Below are 22,717 nucleotides of genomic sequence, written 5' to 3'. Positions count from 1 at the left end.
AGGTTCCAGGAATAAAGAAAGATATAACGTATATTTCAAACCCATTTATCTTTTTTTAATTATTTTTGATGACCTGCTCGTGCATCATATTGTTACTGAAACTAACCGTTTTGTAGATGAGTATATGAACCAACACCTTGCAAACGAAAAATCAAAGACAAAATCGTGGCATTCAACCAGTTCAGAAGAAACATATGTTTTTTTAGGCATACTGATTTCACAAGGTATAACATTGAAACCTGATAAATGCAAACGAAAAATGAAGAACAAATTTGTGGCATTCAACCAATTCAGAAGAAATATATGTTTTTTTTAGGCATGCTGATTTCACCAGATGTAACACTAAAACTTGATATTACACTTTGCTGGTCTAAAAATGAATTGATTGAAACTCCATTTTAGGGAACTTTTTTTATTATAAAAATATCATTCTTATTAATCTTATTAATCTTTATTATATTTTTACTCAAAACATTAAATTTTGTGCATTCATTTTTTTTTCTTTTATTCTTTATTTTGTGAAAGTAAAAAGTTTTTAGAAAGTAAAACTTGCACTTATTTTTCACCTAATACATTGCATAACTATGCGCGCCTCTGTGAAAAACTATGGCACTGGGAATGAATCTTGTATGTTTTCTGTGGCAGTTAAGGGGTTAACTGTAGTCATTGTTATCAACATTACTGTGTTTAAATTCTAAAGTAATAATTGAAAATTGCTCAAGAACTGTAAACTATGATTGTATATTCACTGCCTGACAGACTGCAACATCATAAAATTTTGGTTGTAAAATTATGCAAGTTGCAAGGAAGGCGCAGCTAAATAGTTTATGTAAATGATCTGAAATGCAGTTGTGAACATGAGCTAGTGAAATAAAAGGAAAGGAAGTGTCAGTTGAGTAACAGCTGACATTGCTGCTGTGGGAAACGTTTTTCGAACTGTTTTTTGTTTCAGAAGATAACTGTATTTGAAAAGATGCCCAACAGGTTAGTCAATTTCGGCAATCAAACGTTTTTAGGAGAGGCATCATTTTAGGCCTACAACCTCTCGTTTCAGCGAAAGGTGCAGGGTAGTTAGTGTAAAGTGACGACTCTATTTCAGCAATGAAAATCGACGGATTAAGAATTAAACATTTTGGGAAGAAAAATTATATTACTAATGCAAACTGACATTTGTTAAATAAATCCTTTGTCAGATTTGAGTAGTTTTCAGAGATAAAAAAAGAAAAGAAAAAGCATAAACTGCATTCAGGTAATTGAAGAAATTTTAGAATTGTTCTTGAAACACACTCATGTAATGAAAATAGCTCTTAAGATGCAACTTGTTTTATCAATAAAACAAAACCATATCTTTAAGTTTATACATTTACAAACAATTTATTGAAATTCAAGAAACAGTACAAAATGTTTCGCACATAGAGTAATTATTTTCCTTTATATAACTGCTAGTATTAAAATATTTCATCTCATGAACCTCATATATATTTTTCAATAATTTAGAATATTTGAAATGTATTACGATATTTTAAATGGAGTGGGATGAAGTGGAAGTGTAGTAAACCCTTTAAAACATAAAGTTCCACATTCTCAAACATGTAGAATAATGTGTACTTTCACTGGGAATTCATACTGAAGGAAACAGAACCCTTTATTTCAGGAATGAAAAGTGAAACTTTTATCTAGGATGAAAATTACATGTAAAATATATAGACCACCACAAAAAAAGGGGGGGACGGTTGCTTCAGAAATAAAACATGTCATCTACGAGTCCATGTGGAGGGAACACTATATTCGCAAAACTTTATGAAAAGTGATTTAAATTGTTAAGTATTTAAAATTGGCAAGAATATTATTAACAGAAAACTGCATCCATAATGGTCTAAAAATGGTTTGATTGCTTGAATATGGCAAAGCACACTAGGGCGATACTCTTAAGAAGAGGCTTTTTAAAGGAAATTAGATTTTAGAGACCTTTTAAAGGAAATTGACTCGCATTCATGTTACACATAAAAAGAACCATGAAAACCAACCAATGCAGCTGGCCCATTTCTTTGCATTTGAACCCGGAGCAAACTACCTACGTTCAGTAATTTTTAATCACTCGGCCACTGGTAAGGTTGAAGCCAAGTTTAATTGCAGTGTTGTTCTTAAAAACACAATAATCAGAATATTTTGTTTCATGTTTGTTATTTTTCAAAGTAGAATGAAAAAGGCTGTGATTAAAAAGTTTGCATTTTTTAAGTATGAAAATTTAAATTTTTCTGTTTTGAGGACCGCTTAACCCAGAATATTATTTCTTTAATGTTAAATATGGAGCTAGTAGGAGCACTTTAATTTTTTGAAGAAGTATGTTTACTCTTTTAGTACATAAACCAAATATGAGAAGTATGTCTCGGTAAAGTCCGATTAATTATAAAGTCATGTACTTTTAACTTTTTAAAATTTATATAAGAATCAGGTGGGAACAGTGAATAGATTCTATTTAATATTCTGTGGTATACTGCTTTAATCATATTAATAATTCATTGTGTTTTATAGATCATATGAATCAGAGATTATTTAATGTTTTGTATATTTCTGAAATGATATTAAAATAGTTTTCCTCTAATTTTATCAATGTTATTTTAGTTTTGATTACGAAGAAATAGGATATGAAAAAAGTCATCTCACAAAGGTATGTTGGACATTTTAGTTTTGTTAGCTCTTGATTACTCTTCATTAGCTCTTGATGCTTTTCATATTTAAATTAATTATTTTGTTTGATTTTGTAATATAGATCGGTTCCAGGTAAAATGAATAAATATGCCTCAGAACAGAAAAAAAAAAAAGTCTTTTTTCCCCCTTCTTTTTATACATAATAGCTGCATAAGTATAAATGTTTTTACAAAGCCAGAAATTTGTGTAAAGTATTAAAATATGCTATGCTATCACAAAACAAAAAGGCCAAATATATTATTTGTCATGCAAACAGAAAGTAATTTACTGTGCTTCCCCTGTTTATAAAAGAGAATGACACTGAAAACAAGTAGTATTTCCTGTTTTATTGATTGCAAACTGGTGTTATACCAACATTTAATATGCAGATAAACTTGATAATCTGCTTATAATTCTGCTTTTTATGTTTGCCCCGTAGACAATATCTTCTTAGAGGTGACATGTTCAACACCACATATGCTTCAAATGATATTTTAGATATTTATTTATTTACTTTCCATGTATATGATATTTGAAATCTAGTTTAACAATTAGCATATCATACTTTGTTCTTGATAAAGTGTAAATAAGATTGTAACTTTTCTGCGCCTAATGTATGAATTTCGTATTTGACTAAAATATATAAAATGTTTACCACTCACCGATTATACATTTGAACAACATGGAAGTATCATATTTTCATTATTAATATCATTAAACCCATGATTACCAATCAGTGATCTTACTAACAATAAGTTAAAGATGCATGTTTTAAAATTACTCAATTTGTTAAACTTAGGTGGCTTTGATTTTAAAACATTTGAGTTTTACGTGATCTGAAACTATTAACTCCGCCAGACATGAAGCGGATTATGACTATGTCTAAAATAACTACAAACGATGAGTATAATAACCTATGAAGTATTTTCTCTCTCCTTTCAGCATACCTTTGTGGTATAACGGTAGCACACACAGTGCATTCAGCAAGGGCATTGCACATTTCTTCAGTTTTCTAACATCAAATAAAAACATAATGTCTCTACACTGGCTTCCAAACTAAAAGGTGGATCATGATTCTTCACCAACAGGATTTTGCAATTGGGTCACCTAATCCCCAATCGCCCTTTAATAGGGGTAGTATATAAGGTATTTTCTCCCTCCTTCCAGCATGCCTTCATATTGTAACAGTAGCACACTCGGCGCATATTCAAGAAGTCCAGTGTTCGAGTCCTGGCAAGGGCACTGCACATTTTTCATGTCTCCTCTTTAAGGTATCCAACTACGTTCGATACCCTAATTTTGAAAAAGGTGTACAAATAAATTCATTTTTGGTGTTCATTAGCAGAATGCTACTTAAAATGATAGAAACAGTTTATAAACATATTATTAAAATGTAATTTTTACTTTTTTCTCATATTTTGGATAAAAAATGTATTCAAATTTCAGTATCACGAGATTAGTTCCCTCAAAATTATTTATCAGTATTTTACTTTTATTTTTTTTCACTTATATTTATTAAAGCATACGGAATAAAATGGACTAAAATCTAAGTCTAAAAGCAAAATGTCTATTAAATGTACATGTCTGAGTACATACACTAGCTATTTTTTGAGAAATTTTTCTCTCTTCATTTACAAAATTGTCTGCAAAAATCTTAAATATGTATATAAACCTAAGCTTTTAGTCCATTTAATTCCCAATATTCTATAGAATATTTGTGGGAAGTATCATAAAATTGCTTTAGTAATATTTTAAGTTACGGTGTTTTTCATATTAGAAATGTTGACAAAAACAAGTATTTTAAAAAACAAATTTAAAGTTTTATCTTTAGAAAATATATTAGAAATTGATATATTACATTTCTAAAACTGCCCTGTTTTGTATATTACACCTTCTGTTAACTTTATTTTAGAATCTTATTTCTTTAAAGAAGCTCTTAATGTTTTTCTTGTGATTTTTGCCTAATGTAAAGAATGCCGTTTTGAATCGACAATCCGAGTTTTATCAATACAGTTATATCCCTTGACAGTATATTGTCCATGTTTCATATTAAGTGTTGCCAATATTTTTAACATACCCAAAAATCCATTATTAAACTGTATTCTCCTATATAGGAACCAAGACACAATGTTGTCAACTCAACAAACACTTGTTTTGGTATGATACTTTTGGTATGATATGTTATTAAAACTCTCGTTGTTTTGAGTTTTGAAACACACTGGACAGGATAATGCAGAAAATACAGATTTTAAAATTTTAATATCGAGTATTCTATTACCAGCTTCATTACCAGCAGCATTATTAGCTTCATTATAATTTTCAGAAAATGTTTTATTGTTTCCTAGTTTCAATTCACTGGCAGAAGATTTCACAGTATATCTGTTTCCAGCAAATCGCCGTTTTTCTAAGCTGACCCATTATGACGTTTACAATAATAAAGTGAAAATATTTTTGTCACAATGTTAAAATAACAAAGCAGAATGAGATAAAAAAATTATACTGAATAACAGCAAGCACGCTAAATCAGAGTGTAATCAAATCAGAATGTAAAGACTAACGGAAATGTTGACAAATATGATACTGAAATTTCGAAAGTAATTTTGCTTCCAAGCACATAATAATAATACATATATTTCAAAATCATCTTTTGAATATCGCCAACAGTATTCAAATGAAATATTCTTGTTTAGAGCAGTCTGTGTCCCTTAAATATCAACTTCCGGCCATTTAAACAGCAACTTCTGGCCTTTTAAACAGCAATTTCCGGTTCATAGTGTAGAACAAAAACAGCTATAACTCTACTTCTAATCATCAGAGAGACAAAACAAAAATAGTTTTTGGAAGCTAAAAATATAAGCTTTAAATTAAAGTAATAAAAATGTTTTGAAAAATTTCTTCAAAATTGATGATCAGAACGTACTCAGATACCTTAAAATATCCTAATGACTCTACAAACCTTTTTTATTAAACATAAATTAAACATAAATGCACATTCTTGTGTGGATAATATCAATCACAGCTTGTGGTGATGCAACTAAAGGAACAATCACATACAATTTAAAACGTAGACTAGTAGTCAAAGGCTACAAATTTAAACCTTACTCTAAGCTGACTTAGTAACTCTACTAACTTATCATATTCAAGTGTCCGAATAATTGCAACAAATCAGAGCTGGCAGGAACCAAACATAGCATGTGCATGAGGCCAGAAACAACCCAAAACCTCAGTTTAAATGACTCGCTAACTCATATGCATTCTGGTGAAGAAACGGGAAAAAGTTGGTTCTTCAAACTTATTACAAAACTTCTCCATTTTTCCTTATACTACATATGAAAGAGAATGTTTAATTTTCAAGACTTATCTCCCAGCATGAAATCAACTTCTCACCTTTTCTAATTGTAGTAAAATTTTGTTTTGCCCTGGCCGTACTGCTATCTTAAATTCTTCAAGCCTCGTTTTTGGAGGGAGTTATCTAGTGGCATAATTATCTATCTGTCAAGATAATCAGTCGGAATCTTCCTGTTAGTATCATGTTTAGCCATCCACAAGGCAAATACTAGTTCATTGACACAGTCATCCAAACATTAGTGGTAATTTTTTGCATACTTGTGTATAATTTTAACTATGTTTCTGTTCACTCCCTCTGCATATTATACTGTGGTCGATAAGAAACCGTCTTAAAATGTTGTATACCAAGCTCTGAACATATGTCCTTGGAGATTTCATTAACACATTGCTTTCCATTATCTGATATTGCTTTAATTGGAGCTCCATATTTTAAAATTTAAAAATTATGTTTAAATGAATCTGATTATTTTAGATTTAGATTATTTTTTGGCACTTTGTGTTGTAATAATATGTAGAGGTTTTGCTACATAATTAGAAGGATGACACTTGAAGATAGACATGACTGTAACTTCAACACATAATTTTATTCCTTGATAACTTCTTTTTGAATACATATTTCTTAACACATCATCATTATGGGTATGAGTGTACCCTACAGTTCTGTTTAGACATCTTTTTAGGCAAAGGAGCAGTGGACAAGAAGTGGATCAACAAACTGTGCTTGACTAGCAAAAATGGGCTGTGCATTAATACCAGCGGTATTTATCGATAAAATTCCTTTAATCTTAATTTGATGAGAGCTATCTGCATTGCTCATTTGTTTAAGACAGCATAAAATGGATTAAAGGGGAGTGATACAGTCCAGGAAAAATATTATAAACAGTTTAGAACAAAAAAGAGAGATACCCAAATCAAAATTAGGAATTACGGGACTATTGCTAATTTAAGTTATAATTTTGAATTACCTATTTTTTATATGATATGTATATATTATTACAAATTGCATACACATGTAAATAATTTTAGTGACATTATATGTAAATTGTGGTCTATCTTGTATAACGTAGTATGAAAGGCCTCAAAATGTGAAGTATCGCGAGAAATAGCGCAAAGCTGGTGATTGTTTTCATCACTAAATTTTATTGCCAAATTCGGTGAGTAATTACTCAAGCACGCCAAGCTTGGCAACCATTTGGCGATATATAACCTGTGTAACTGTATCTAGCCGTATGTAACTCTAGCTATGTATGCCTTCCAGCAATTTGGAGGCATCGTAGCTACTGGTAATTTCTCTGGCAGATGGGGGGGAAATTGTATGTAGGATTCGAAAGAGCATCAGTTTAGATTTAGTTGGGAAACTCAGATTATTGAGAGATCACCATGCAAGCTTTCGCTTTAAGGTACTTTGCATTGCTTTGTGTTTGACATTATTAGTAGTTTGAAGTGGTAACTACTGATTGTGCTCTGCCACATTAAGAAGAGCTGTACAGCTAATTTTTGTGGAAAGTTCCAAAACTGTGAAGTTTTTTCAGAAAAATAAATTTCATTAAGATTTTGTGAGTTCTGTGTGCATTCAATCCATATGCACACACATAACAATATCCTGTACTTTTGAAGAACATCTAGAAAATCTTAGAAAGGTGCTTCAAAAACTGAAGGAAGCTTATCTAAAATTGGGTCCCGCTAAATTCAAATTATTCAGACAGGAAATGACTTACCTGGGACATGTCATCTCTGCAGAAGGTGTGTGCGTGCATCCTGAAAAGGTGTCAGCTGTTAAATCCTGGAGACGTCCTGAAAATGTTCATGAGCTGAGAAGCTTAGGACTTTGCACCTACTATAGGAGATTCGTGAAGGACTTTTCTTCCATCGCAAGACCCTTTCACAAGCTGACAGAGAGCAAGCAAAAGTTCTTGTGGACAAAAGAATGCAAGGATGCATTTAACAACTTAAAGGAAGCTTTAACATCTGCTACAATCCTGACGTATGGGTCTGTCGAGGTGACCCACACGGACAGATTCTTGACACGGACACAAGCAATGAAAGTGTCAGTGCTGTTTTGTGCCAGGAATTAGATGGCCAAGAACATGTAGTGGCTTACTGGAGCAAGTGCCTGTCTAAACCGGAGAGGAATTACTGTGTCACCAGGAAAGAGTTGCTCGCCATAGTCAAAGCCATAAAACATTTCCATCATTATCTATACGGCAGAAAATTTCTGCTGTGCACTGATCATGCATCATTGGCCTGGCTTTTAAATTTGAAGAATCTCAATGGTCAAACAGCCAGGTGGACACAGAGACTCCATTAATATGACATCACTATCCGTCATCGTATGGGATCATCACACGGAAACGCCGACGCCCTGGCTAGAAGACCTTGCCCAGAAAGCTACCGATATTGTTCCAGGGTCGAAGTGAAATATGAGCTGCTGATTCCGGTCGCAAAACAAATTACATCAACATTGGCTGATCGAGATCTGTGGAGTGACAAAGAAGTCAGGAAAGACCAGCTTGGAGACGTTGATATAAAAACCCATAATTAATTTAATGGAGTCCTCAAGCAGAAAACCTACTTGGCAGGACTTTACGGAATAAAGCATGAATTTTATTTAGATTAGTCTTAGCTTACGGGAAGCAAAATATGCTTTGCCTTTATCACCACTGCCAACAGGGTTATGCGCCCAGCGCCAACAGCTAATTGGTCATCCAGTTCAACTCAGCATTGAAGGAATGTAGGTGAAGAGGGCCGTTATCCACAAAAAGAAGCTGACCTACAGAAGTTTGTTCAAGTTGTTTTGCTCACACTTAATTGAAGATGTCATTACTACCTGAAGGTTTTGAGGTGTTAAACCATGACAACTGGGATCGATGGAAAGTCGACATGCAAATGCTGTTGCTGGATAGAAATTGTTGGAGCTTCATAGAGGACAAAGAAGAAGAATTAGATAAAAGTGCAATAAGGCATGAAAAGCAGGAATTCACACTGAGAGAGAACAGAGCCTTCACTACATTATATTATGGAATTAAAACTGAGTTCAGGCCGCTGATACAAGAATGTTCAAGTGGTAAAGCAAATCGAACCCAAAACAAGAGCAAGGATAATTCAGTTACTGGATGAATTTTTTAGTATTAGATATACGCCAAATGAAGAAATAGGATTATTCATCGTAAGGAGAAGAATGACTGCAAACAAGTTGGCTGAAGCTGGTCACAACTTGGCAGATCTTTTTAAAGGATTTCAGGCAATTAGGAGATTACAACAGGAATACTCCGGCATTGTACTGTTGATCTATAGGTGGAAGGATGAAGATTTTACGCTGGAAAGAATTGCTGAAGAACTGGTAAGGGAAGAAAGCCGACTTTGCCAGGTAAATGCCGATTTAAAAGACAGCAAGGTAAGCGTGTTTAATACTATTAGTTCAAATGCAGGGAAAGATAGAGTTGAAAATAGAACTAAATCTAAGAAAAAAAATGGAGAATATGAGAATAGGACTTTGTTTCAGATGTCATAAATTTGGGCACTTAATCACTCAATGTAAAGAAAATGTAAGTAAAAATCAGAAGTTTAAAATAGACGATAAAAATGGACAGTTTAAAGATAAAGAATTAATGTTAGTAGAAAATTATGTAACAACTACAGATAAAGGAGGTAACGCAGATTAATTTAATTGGGTCGTAGATACTGCAGCTACAACTCATTTCTGTAATAATAGAAATTTAATGACAAATTTTGAAGAAATAAATGATATACGCATGTCTTTAGCTGTAGGAAATTGTGAAAGTAAAGTACGAGGAAAGGGTACCGTTAAATTTGCAGTAAAAGTAGGCAATCGAATAAATTGGATTGAGTTAGATAATGTGTTATATAATCCAAATTTGAGGAGAAATTTCCTATCGGTAGCAATGTTAGATAAGGCAGGTGCTCATTTTGTAATTTCAAAAGGGAAGATGTGGATATACTTTAATAATTGGGATAGATTATGCTACGCTAAACGATATGACGGACTTTATCACGTAAAACCATTTAGATATGCAACAGATAAAAGGGAAGCTGGTTATGGTACAGAAATTGGAAAGTTAAATAAAGTAGACGATGGGATGCTGTGGCATCGGAGATTTAGCCACATAAGTTTTGATTATATTAAGAAAACTAGTAAGAATCAAAGCGTGAAAGGGTTACCAGAAATTGTAAAACCAATGGAGAGGTGTGAACTGTGTATTATTGCTAAATCTCGTAGAATAACTTTTAAAACTGTTCCGAAGAGATCGGATAAACTATTGCAGTTGGTTTATTTAGACGTTTGTAGCCCACTACCAGTTCCATCTAAGGGTGGGAGTAAATATTTCCTTGCTATTGTGGATGCTATTATCATAGGCAAATGGAAAGACTGACGAATAGAAAATTAATAAATATACGCACCGATAACGGAGGGGAATTCTGTAACAGGCAATCCGAAGGGTACTTAGCTGAAAATGGAATTAATGTTGAACACACAAACGCGAACACCCCAGAAGAGAACGGTGTGTGTGAACGTTTTAACCGAACGGCATTAGACGCAGTTAAAGCTATGCTTAATGATGGTAAAATGGGAAAAGAATGGTGGGCAGAAGTTCTTGGCTGTTTCGTACATACGTGGAACAGAGTATGTCATAAAAGCAACCAAAGCCCTTATGAAATGTTCCTAAATAGAAAAACCCAGTGTTGTTTATTTTAAAATATTTGGTTGTAAAGCCTATGTTGGCGTGCCAAAACAGATTAGAAATAAATTACAAATGAGGTGCAAAGAAAGAATCATGGTAGGATATGCGAAGGAAACTAGGGGTTATAGGATATGGCTACCAGAAGAACGCAGATTAATAGAAACTTGTAATGTGAAGTTCAATGAAAAACTGAATTCAGCAAATGGCATCCTGGAACAGAAATCAAAAACTAAGTTTAAAAGACTAGAGGAATCTGAGCTATTAGCAGAGTCAGATGAAGAAAAGGAAACTTCTAGAGAAGAAATAATGTTGTCAGATGACAAATCTACCCTGAAAGAAGTATCAGACTTAAACTCGCTAAGAAAAGCAGTTAAATGGCCAGACGGAACACGTACAGATATATATTATTATGTAGAGGGAACAGACACCCATTTTAGATCCTATAAAGATATTGAAAAGTATTGTGAGGCAAGAAATTTTAAATTTGAAAAAGATAAGTTTGATTTTAGTGGAAAAAACGAATACTCGGGGAAAGTTAATTTTGTAGAACAGTAGACTAGCTCCGTATCTGAAGAGGCAAATTCCGTAGAAATTGTTATCCCACAAAATTTTAAAGAAGCACGAAAATAAGTAAATGCCGAAGAATGGGATGAGGCAATGAAAGAAGAAATTGACACAGTGAAGAAAAGAAAGGTTTGGGAATTAGTCGAAAAGCCAGAAAATAAAACTATGATAGGAAACAAATGGGTTTATACGCTAAAAAGAAATGAAAAGAATGAAGTGGTTAGATACAAAGCACGTTTAGTAGCACAGGGATTCAGGCAGAAAAGAGGTGAAGATTTTGATGACGTTTACAGTCCTGTAATAAATTTTTCAATCATAAGAATATTTTTCACTATCCTGGTATGTTTATATGGATGGACTAACTGTTAGTTAGATGTAAAGAACGCATATTTATATGCAAACCTAAATGAGAAAATATATATGACCCAACCAGAGGGATTTATTGAAGAGGAAAATAAAGTGTGTTTATTACACAAGGCCATTTACGGTCTACATCAAAGCGGCCGTGAATGGTTTTGTGAATTTGAAAGTACTTTAGAAAATCTACATTTTAAGAAATTACAATGGTGTAATTGTGTTTATGTAAAGATCAATTTAGTATAGATAAAGTAATTTCACAGCTGAGTAAGTTTTTTGAGCTTAAAGTATTAGGCAAAACTAAAACGTTATTTGGAATTGAATTCTTAGAGAATGAGAATGGAGTTTTTATACATCAGCAAAAATATATCGAAGAAATTTTTGAAAAATTTAAACATTTCCAGATACCAATAACTTCACTTCCCACAACTAAAGGCACTATTCTTACAAAATTAAATTGTCCATCTACAAGTGCAGAAATGCATACATTACCCTTTAGAAATCTGTTGGGATGTTTAGTTTTTGTATCTAACAGGACAAGGCCTGATATTACATATGCAGTGAATATCTTATCACAATTTCAGGAGAATCCTGGAATTAGGCATTGGGAAGCATTGCTGAAATTGCTTGGTTATCTCAATGGTACTAAATTATATAAGTCAGAGTCGTAGCTAGGGTTTTCAGCGCCCAGGGACAACTGAAGATTTCGCGTCCCCTACTGCTTGCCAAGGATAGAAAACATTTAATTCTGAAATGTCGTAACATCAGTTTGGCGCCCCTTGGATTCTGTGCCCGGGGACAGATGCCCGCCTTGCCCCCCTCTAGCTACGCCCCTGATATAAGTTAAACTTATCGAAGGTTAAACATCTAAATTTATATCGTTATTCAGATGCTGATTATGCAAGTAATAGAGATGACCGCGTGTCCATGGGAGGATTTATATTGTATTTAGATGAAATACCGGTAATCTGGAAAACTGTTAAACAAAAATGTGTAAGTTTATCAATCATAGAAGCGGAGTATATCGCCTTATCAGAGGCAGTGAAGGAATTAATGTGGACGAAAAATGTCTTACAAGATGAAATTTTAAAGTTTAATTTAAGAGAATGTAAACTGTTTTATGATAACAAGTCTGCCATTGATTTTTCTAGATCGCCAATAGAAAATCGCCGAACTAACCATTTAGACATAAAATATCACTTTGTTAGAAGACTAGTAAGTGATGGAGTGTTTGACCTTGAATTTATCACCAGTAAATTAAATACTGCGGACTTATTTACAAAAGTGGCGACTGCTGTTAATTTAAGGAAGTTGTGTTTAGATTTTTCAGTGTTTAAAGACGATAAGTATTTTCGTATAACAGAATTGAACTATGAACTTCTGTAATTCTGTGCAAGTTTTGTTTTTGTCTTTGCATGAGGAAAAGAGGGCCGTTTTTTGGCTTTAGTTTTCCACATGCAAATTTTGATCGGAGGTCAATCGGCGGTAAGCTAACGTGGTTGCCGCTGATTGGCCGATGACGTCAAGATTGGTGGGTTGGCCGAGTATTGTATACATATGTACGCCGGTATCGGCGAATGTCTTGTTCTCTTGTGTTATTATGAGTTAGCATAATGCTAGTTTGCTTTCAATCAAATGATTTTGAATGTAAAGGCTACAGTGTTAGCTCTTTTATTTTAATTTACGGAATAAAGCATGAATTTTATTTAGATTAGTCTTAGCTTTATTTAAGGGAAGCAAAATATGCTTTGCCTTTATCACCACTGCCAACAGAAACGGCGTCTTATTCAGGAAATTCCAATCGGATGATTGGAAGACTTTCCGATGGCAACTGATACTTCCAAAATCCCGGATTCCTGATATCCTTAAAGAACTACACAGCAGCCCTATAGAAGGCCACTTTGGAATAATGAACACTTTGCAGAAAGTTCATGAGCGCTTTTATTGGAATAATGCAAAAGATAACGTGCAAAAGTGGTGCCTATCTTGAGATGCCTGTGCAGGTCAGAAAGGACTGAAGAGACGCAGCGGAGGCAAGCTGCAACGTTACAACGTAGGGGTGCCGTTTGAACGTATCGCCTTTGATACCTTGGGACCTCTGCCACGAACTGCTGATGGCAACAAATGCATACTCGTTGTCATTGATTACTTCACCAAGTGGCCTGAAGCGTATCCCATTCCTGATCAAGAGGCTGTCGTAGTAGCTGAGGTGATGATACAGCACTGGATTTCCAGGTTCAGAGTGCCTCTTCAGTTACATTCCTATCAGGGAAGGAATTTCGCCTCAGTGGTAATCAAAGTACTCTGGAAACTACTCGGCATTGACAAAACCCAAACGACGCCATTACATCCCCAGTCAGACAGCATGGTAGAGAGGTTCAATCGAACCATTCTTAATAACCTCTCATTAGTGGTTTCCAGAAACCAATAGGACTGGGATAAGAAATTATCACGGTTTTTACTGGCTTACAGCGGTGCTGTCCACGAGACTACGATCTATTTTCCATCACAGATGCTCTTCGGTCGTGACCTTAGTCTGCCTTGTGATCTCTTGTTTGGTCGCTCTCCGGATGCACCTTCATCGCCTGAGGAATATATTCAAGCTCTTCAGGCCCGGTTTGAAGTGATGCACAACTTTGCATGCGAGCAAGACAACTTGGCGACGAAGAAGATGAAGACCCGATATAACACAAGAGCTACTGGGCATCAATTCCACGAAGGAGACAAGGTGTGGTTGTGGAATCTGACTCGACGGAAAGGACTTTGTCCGAAATTACAGTCACCTTGGGATGGTCCATACACAGTCCTAAATAGGCTGAATGACGTCGTGGTTTCGATCCGTAAGTCTTCGAACTCTAAACCTAAAGTTGTTCATTACGACAGGTTAGCTCATTACTATGGCCATAGTACTTAATGTAAATACAGGTAGCTCTCCTACAACACGGCATCTTGTAACATGGTTTCGCTATAACACCATTCATAAATTGCGAGAGCGCTCCTACAACATAGTTTCTCTAACACGATAAGAAAATTGTCCGTGCAATCCGAATAAATTTCATGGTCAATCACCACGATCACCAGATAACAATGATGAAAAAAGGTACTTAGCATTTGGATTGATAATAGTGGTCAAAAAGGAATTCCGTTGGATGTTAATATCATTAAACAAAAAGCACTCGAAATTTTCAAGTACCTTAGAGAACATGGAGAATCCTCTGTCAACCCAGATTTTCTGGCAAGTAAAGGTTGGTTTGCAAATTTCAAAAAGAGTCCTGCATCTAATAGCATAAGAATTCAATGAGAATCTGCATCTGCTGATTATGACGCTGCTAGGACATTGAATATGAAGATAAAGCTTGGCTTTTAAATTGTTTTGTGCCAGACGCTGAATGTTATTTAAGGCAGAAAAATTTCAATGCTCTATTACTATTAGGTAATGCTCCATGTCACCCACAAGATTTGAATCATCCCGATGTCAAAATACTGTTCCTACCACCTAACACTACTTCATTACTCCAACCATTGGATCAAGGTATCATTTATACCTTTAAAGCATATTACATAAGAAGAGCATTACAGTTCATTTTAGACGTAACCGATTCAAAATCAATTAAGGTAATGGAAGCTTGGAAGACATTTTCAATCAAGCACTGTATTGACATTGTATCTTTGTTTCTGAAAGCATCAACGTTAAATGCATGTTAGAAGAAGATATGTCCCTCTTCATATGAAATAGAAAACGTGCATGAATCGTCAGAAAATGAAATTGTTGGCTTATTAAACTTGATAAATCAATCGTTGTTTGATAATGTTTTTAGAAATTTCATGAGGGATATCCCTTTCAGCATGTTTACAATTTCTTTGATGAATTGAACGATCTCAGAGAGACCATTAGGGTTGACATCATTGTTATTATTAACAGGTCTAGCATTGATATTAGAGTCCATAGGCGAGCTAGGTTTAACTCTTTTCGTTTTTAACAATATTCGCATATGAGTTGCCATCATTAACTGTGGAACTTTAAGCAGCAATATTACCATCCTTAGGGGCGTTAGGACAAACAGTTGTGGAGGTGCTAGGAGTAGCATTAACTATATTTATATTATTAACAGATTTGGCAGGATTATTGGTAGGATATTTTAGGCACCCTTGATAGTTCGCTGGATGTCCTTCTTGAAGGCAGTTACAGCAGCGGACAACATTTAAGTCTTTTGTCAGTACAGTCAGCAGTCCAGTGCTGACCGGCACATTTTACACATCTAGGCTGCAGCTCGCTCTTTGAGTTCGGAGCAGGACTGTCTCTAAGGTGATGAATGTGTTTCTCATGGAGGGACTTGTAAGGATGTGAGTTATGAATGAAGGAAAAGTTGTGTTGTTTGGAATGGCAACATCAGAAAAGAAACGTTGATGATTTTTAAAAAATAGAAACAGGTCAGGTGCTATCAGCGAACGGAGGCAGAAGTGAGCAATGCTCACCGTAATTGTAATTAATATATTAATAAAGTATGTGGTTTGTTTCGTAAGGAAGTTTGGTTTAAAGACTACTGTCATTTGGAGTATCTGCGATCTCTTCGGCGGGTCATCATTAAGAAAAAATTTCGTTAGCCGTTGTGACCAACAAATAAGGAAGTTCTACTCCATGCGACAAGGGCTCTCCGATACTGAAAGGGAATTTGCTCACAGTTTTCAGGAACTGTACAACTGTTGAAACTGCATTGCAAATCACAGAAATTTCAAAAAAATATGAAACATTTTTCCTGATTTAGAAAAGAATCTTTTTTTTTTTTTTTTTTTTCTTTACGAGCACATTTATTGAACGTTATTGTCACACTTTGTATAACAATGTTGCATTATTGTAGAGGTTGTTTTCCTGTAGCATTTCGGAATTTTATTATGGCTTTTATTTCCTGTTTTGTAGCCATCTTTATTTGAAACTATTTTTTCCTTTTTTCTACTCTCCTGTGCCAAATACCACTATTGTCTTTTCTGCTTCCTTTACTGTACGATTGCAGTGCTACCTTTTCCACAGGAATCAGTGATGCTTCTATCACTTGTCAGTAAATTACATCAAGATCATGGGTTTCAGAATCAATAAATACAATAAGTATGCACTTTGGTGCCTTTTTGTTTGAATGACTGTTATATATGATATATAATTGAATAAAGTTACAAAACTTGGAACTTAATAATTTTAGAAGCATGAAGCATGCTTTTTAATAGCATTAAATATGTTTTAGGTGGATATTCTTCTGAATGGTAAAATAGTGGAAGAATTATCATTTATCACTCATTCTTCTCAAGTAAATGACGTTTCAAGAAAAATATGTATGCGTTTGAAGGAGAACATTGAGCCACATCTTTTTCTTATTGCAATTCAAGCGTGCGTAAGAGGAAAGGTGGTAGCCAGGGAAACAATAAAAGCGTTAAAAAAGAACGTTACTGCAAAACTGGTGAGTATTCAATGCTACTTTTTATAGATCTTTTATATATTATTATAATAACTAGTATAAAATCTATGTATGCCTTTTAATTGTACGATTTCAAGTTGCAATTTTATGACCTATTCAATAAAGTCATGGAGTATGATGGATGTACACTTATTTATTCTGGTTTAAAATAGAAATATTAGTAAGTAATATTTCGTGCGAAATCAATCCGAATGTATTTTTCCCACGATGATTTTTAGGCACTCTTATGCTCAGAAAGTTAGGTGGAAAATACTTATAGGTTAGTTTTGTTTGAAGTGCAAAAAATTATTACCTAGTTTTCTTGGAAGCAACATTTATCAGAGCATATGCACTTTCTCCATCATTCTTCTTATTCCTGAAAACATTTAGATGATGACTTTTTGGCTGTGATGATGATGACTGAATGTTATACTCATTCCTTAAGAAACCTGTTTTTTTATCTCCTGCATTTAGTTAAAAGTTCTTCACTCTCCCCATAGGCACATAGCCGTCAAGATGCTTTGCCTTAATGAATCAATCCAACTTTCATACAAAACTTATGATTTATTAGTCCTTTAAAAATGTCTTTATGATATTAGACTTTTAAAAAGCTTTCAGTTTAGAAAATTTCTACATATTTAAAAATTACTGTGTCTAGATAATTTCCTAAGACAGCTAACCCCAATTTTCAAATAATATCAATCTCTTGTTAATGTGGCCATCTAGCAGAACCTGGGGCCTGGGATGTTGGGATTGTTATTTAATTATATTCTAGAAATACAGTTGATTCCGGTTAATCGGACCACATCGGGAAACGATCGTTTTGGTCCTAATAACCGGCTGGTCAAATTACACAAACAAGTCCTATGTTGTAAGACGGTTAGTGCTACATGTAGCAGACAGCAAATGTACATGTAAATCATGTACTAAAATGTAATTATGAACTTTATGGTGCGGTACACATGTATTACGAACATACACGTACAAACAAGAAATACAGTCAAACTTTTTTTCATTGAGAAAATTCATTTAGAAACAAATTCTAAGAAACAATCTCCACAATACTCAACATGCGAAGCACAATAAAAACAATTTCTTTCCAAGTTCCGATCAACACTTGAAGAACTTATCCAATGTGATCTGACATGTTCTCTTGACGGATTGCACGCGAATGAAATCACCACAAACATCTAACACAGCAATGGGGACTGCCTTCATTTCCCTCCTGCATGAAATACCGATGCAAAGTTTCAGTGCATTTCCTCACATTCTATGTTGTTGCACCAACTTATTAGCGGCATCATCTTCATCACTTTCTTGGTCTTCCGATGCCGTCGTGTGTTTTGCTGCAACTTGAGCAACGATTGCAGCGAGGTGCAGCAAGTGTAATTTTCATTTTCATCATAGCATTGAAGCTCGTTGTCAATGGATAAAAATTCTTCGCAATTTTGTACCTGTTGAAGTTTCACATGTAAATCATCATTTTCACTTTCAATGAAATCCACAATGCAATCAATGCATGTCCACATCCATCTCCAAAACCAAGTGCTTAAAGCCACAGGGAGAAAAACAGTTCTGAATTGTCTCACTGCTCACTTTTCGCCAGTTGTCGGCCATAAATGTAACTGCTTGTAAGATGTTGACCTTTGCACTGACTTCGCTGTCTTTTTACGATGAGATCAGCAAACGTTCTTCAATTGCTTCAAGGATGTAATTAACCAACCTTGCACAATAAAGGGTCTTCAAATTTTTTATGATGCCCATTGGACCAAAGCTGTGGTCCTGGGACATAGAAATTCCAGTTGGACATTCATCAAGGAATCTAAATGAAGATGTGCTGCACAATTGTCAAGAAGAAGCATCACTTTTCTTGACTGGTGTTGTAGCTGTCTGTCTCAATCCTTCAGCCATTCTTTAAAAAGTTCAGAGGTCATCCACACATTTCTGTTCGCACGATACACAACTGGTAAACTCTCCATCCTAAGTCCTTTAAAGCAGCAAGGCTTAGTGCTTTTTCCTATAACCAACAGCTTCCTGTTATCCGTTCCTGACATGTTTGAGCAGCACAAAACAGTTACCCAATGCATAACATTTTTGGAGCCAGAGAGTGCAACATGTTTGTAACTTAACGACCTGTCTATTGTAGCATGATAATACAGCCCAGTCTCATCAGCATTGTAGATGTCATCTGCTGAAAAATTTTCAAGAAGCTCGGGCAGTTTTGTTGATTTCCATTCTTCAACATTTGCTCTATCAGCACTTTCGTTCTCGTCATGTGCTTTCTTGAATTTTATCAACATCTGGGACTTTGCCTTCACGCTTCCATTTTTTGGAAGTTCCTCCTTGTCCTTCACTTTGTGCCCATTCTTCTCGCAGATCATTCTCTTGTTTTCTCAAGTGCAAAATTGTAGTCTTTGCCAATCCGGTTATTTCCACCAACCAACGCTGACTAGTGTTTCGTGGTTGTTGCTTGATCTTATCCAGGAATCCAAATTTTTCAGCTAATGTCAAGTCCTGTCATGGCATTTTGGCAGGGGAGACAATACACGCACACAGTTCACTGAATGAAGTGGTCTGAAGAAACCTTGGTGTTTCGGGTTCAAGATGTCGAGGTCAAGAGGAAGATAAAATGCTCGCCATTCAAAGCTTTGGCACTAAAACCATCCAAAAAAGTTGATGAAATGATAGCTTTCTCGTGTAAACTTTAATCATGATTAACAGGCGGAAATTCCTTTCAGGTGGAGCCGGACACTATATTGTTCATTTCCTCAAAACTCGGAGACGCAGGTCAAGGAAAATGGTGCGCGTGTACACCTTCCACCAGTTTTGCTTTTGTCATGCACTTTGAGGAATTCCTGATTTTTGATAAAGCATTTTCCTGGGGAGCCGCTACTACAGATACAGATCCTCCCATATGTCACAGACCACCTGTACATCCACTGTGTGCAGCCGACATGTGGCTTCTGTTTTTTATTCGCTGTCACGTTTTTTAATCCAAACAAGCGAATAATACACTCACTTCCAAAAGTTAAGCACGGAAAGGAAAATGCTAATTTCCAGAAGCCAATCAAAATTGAAGAGGATGCAATTTGCTGCAGAGGTAGATGGAAGTATGCAAATATGTTAGGTAACAGCCAATCATGCTTACATGTCAAGAAATATGCAAAAAAGGCAGTCTTATAAGAAGTCAGCTTTATGAAGGGTTACAGAAGTTGATTGTAAATGCTGATAGAAGATGTTTAAAATTTCCTTACAATTTGTTTTTAAGACATGCATGTTTCTGTGACTTCCAGAAGACGAATGGAAGATTCTGAGCGCAGGCGTGCTGTGGGGCGCATTGAAGCAGGACAGTCGATCACAGATGTTGCTCTTTACTTTGGCGGTCATAATTCTGTAATTTCACATTTATGGAAACAATTCCAAACCACACAGACAGTTGTCCAAAGGCCCGTAGCCGCTTGGCTACAATATAGAATCGCAGAGCGACGTCCACACGTGTGACATCTATAGTTACAGTGTCCATTGGTAACACGATATCTGCAGCTATTGTACACCGAAGATTACATATGAGTGGATTGTACGCCCGGATACCTCTAGTTTGTGTTCCTCTATTCGTCCAATCAAGAGGGGCACGATTACAGTGGTGCCGGTCAAATGGAATGTGTCTGACTGGGGCAATGTCATGTGTACTGATGAGTCAAGATTGGGTCTGATGACAAGCGTATAAGGCTATAGTGTGAACAACGAACATGCAATCAGTCCCAAAACATCACCGAACACTACGCATTCCGAGGCAGAAGCATTATGGTGTTGGCAGGGATTTCATTAGGATACTGCACTGACCTACACATCTTTAAGAGACAGCTGTCCGGTATCGAGATGAAGTCCTAGAACCCATTGTGAGATTGTACGCTGCAGCAGTTGGCCCTACTTTTGTTTTAATGGACGATAACGCACATCCCCATAGAGCTGACATCGTCGATCACTACCTGGAGAGTGAAGGGATTGCGCGTATTGCGTGGCCAACATATTCGCCCGACCTTAATTCCATTGAAAATCTTTGGGATGCTCTCAGCCGTGCTGTATCTTCATGTTTCCCACCTCCGGCCACTCTTGTTGAGCTGGAAACTGCTCTACAAGAAGAATGGCAATTGCTTAATTCGGCGGTGGTTGACCACCTAATTGAAAGCATGGTCACAAGGTGTAAACTTTGTATACAGATGAGGGGGGGATCACATGCCCTATTAATGTCCTTTTTTTCATTTTATGTTGTTTATTTTCCATCTCCAGTATGTCATTATCTGATAACTTACAAAAATTTAATATTGTTTTCATTTCTGTATATAATTATTGATTTTGTTTTATGCATAAATATATATGCTACTTTCCTGCCGAATTTTGTGTCAATCAAAGCAGTATTTGTTGATTTTTTGCATTTTACATCTTCGTACTTAACTTTTGGAAGTGAGTGTATTAGGTTTATGTACATGGGATTTGGTCAGAAAAAGCAGCTGGTCCAATTATCCGGTGGTCCAATCAACTGGATTCGACTGTAGATGCAACTGTCATTGGTGATTGCCTTAAAGGTGGTTGGTTATTTGAATATGCAAAGCACATGAAGGCTCCTCCCTGGCTAATGGAGAGGAATGCCTTTGTGCAGCACTTTCTCATAATCATGTTACACATGGGTAAACCCACCATGCAGCCAGCCTGTTCGCCTGAATTCCAAACTGGGTCGACCACCAGTATTTAGTGGCCTTAACCGCTCTGCCACTAGTGGGGTGGTTGGTTAAAGGGAGTAACCAGCATTCTCGGATTGGAAATGGTTGATTTTTCACATATTTCCTGCTTTGAGAAAACCTGATAGTCTCTTTCTGGGTGCCTGAATAAAAAATAATTGTATAATAACTGTCACAACCTGGATTTGCCTCTTTCACTATCTCATTTTAAACTGGACGGATTTAACAAATTATCCCCTGTTAATGAACAGTTCCTAAATCCTTGGATCCTCAAAGAAAAAGACCAGTACACTCCCATTGAGTGGATATTTCCTCATAACAGAGTGGCCACTAACAGTCGTTTCGAGTTATATGATGTAGAATATTTTCTAAAAGTATCCTTTCTTTATTCATTTTTCTTATTTCTTGTTCTTATGACAGCATTTAATATATATCATATCTAATAAAACTTTTATTTTGTGCCAAGTATGGAGGAGATGTCACTCGCAGAATGAAACTCTTGCAGCGTCAGAAAGAGGGTAAGAAGACAATGAGAATGATTGGAAATATTGAAATTGGTAGAAGTGCATTTATTAATATATTGAAAAGATAATTTGTTTATTGTCATTATTATGTAAGTGTTCAATAAAATGGGCAAAATATTAAACTGAATACAATTCTTTCACCTGTGTTTCATTACCAATGATTTAAAGTCAGTTAAAAAGCAGTGAACCAGGGAAAAATTCAGGAACATCAAATAGCGCACGTATTATGACTGAAGGAGATCTTTCAATATAAACTATTTTTATAAGCATCATGTACGTTGAACTCTAAAAACGTAAACATGGATGGAATTCCAATCTCTTTTTTCATTGCCAATTTCGCCAACTCA

General features: G+C 35.4%; 1 protein-coding gene across 2 annotated transcripts in view; it reads left to right on the top strand.

Moving 5' to 3' along the window:
• Window positions 1–22,492, top strand: part of waw (Translation factor waclaw) — a 166,188-nt gene extending 143,696 nt beyond the window's left edge. For both annotated transcript variants that reach the window (XM_085807117.1, XM_035366146.2), the window contains exons 16-18: window positions 2,626–2,671; window positions 16,898–17,110; window positions 22,313–22,492. In XM_085807117.1, the coding sequence (XP_085663243.1) occupies window positions 2,626–2,671; window positions 16,898–17,110; window positions 22,313–22,438 (385 nt within the window). In that variant the 3' untranslated portion in view covers window positions 22,439–22,492. The remainder of the gene's footprint in view (window positions 1–2,625; window positions 2,672–16,897; window positions 17,111–22,312) is intronic.
• Window positions 22,493–22,717: the final 225 nt, after the last annotated feature.

Source organism: Stegodyphus dumicola, chromosome X1 (assembly GCF_044657685.1).
Source record: "Stegodyphus dumicola isolate Sdum_Otavi_A_Nest chromosome X1, ASM4465768v1".
NCBI classification, from domain to species: Eukaryota; Metazoa; Arthropoda; class Arachnida; order Araneae; family Eresidae; genus Stegodyphus; species Stegodyphus dumicola.
The sequence above is the reverse complement of the archived record's forward strand: the minus strand, read 5'-3'. Positions and strand labels throughout refer to the sequence as shown.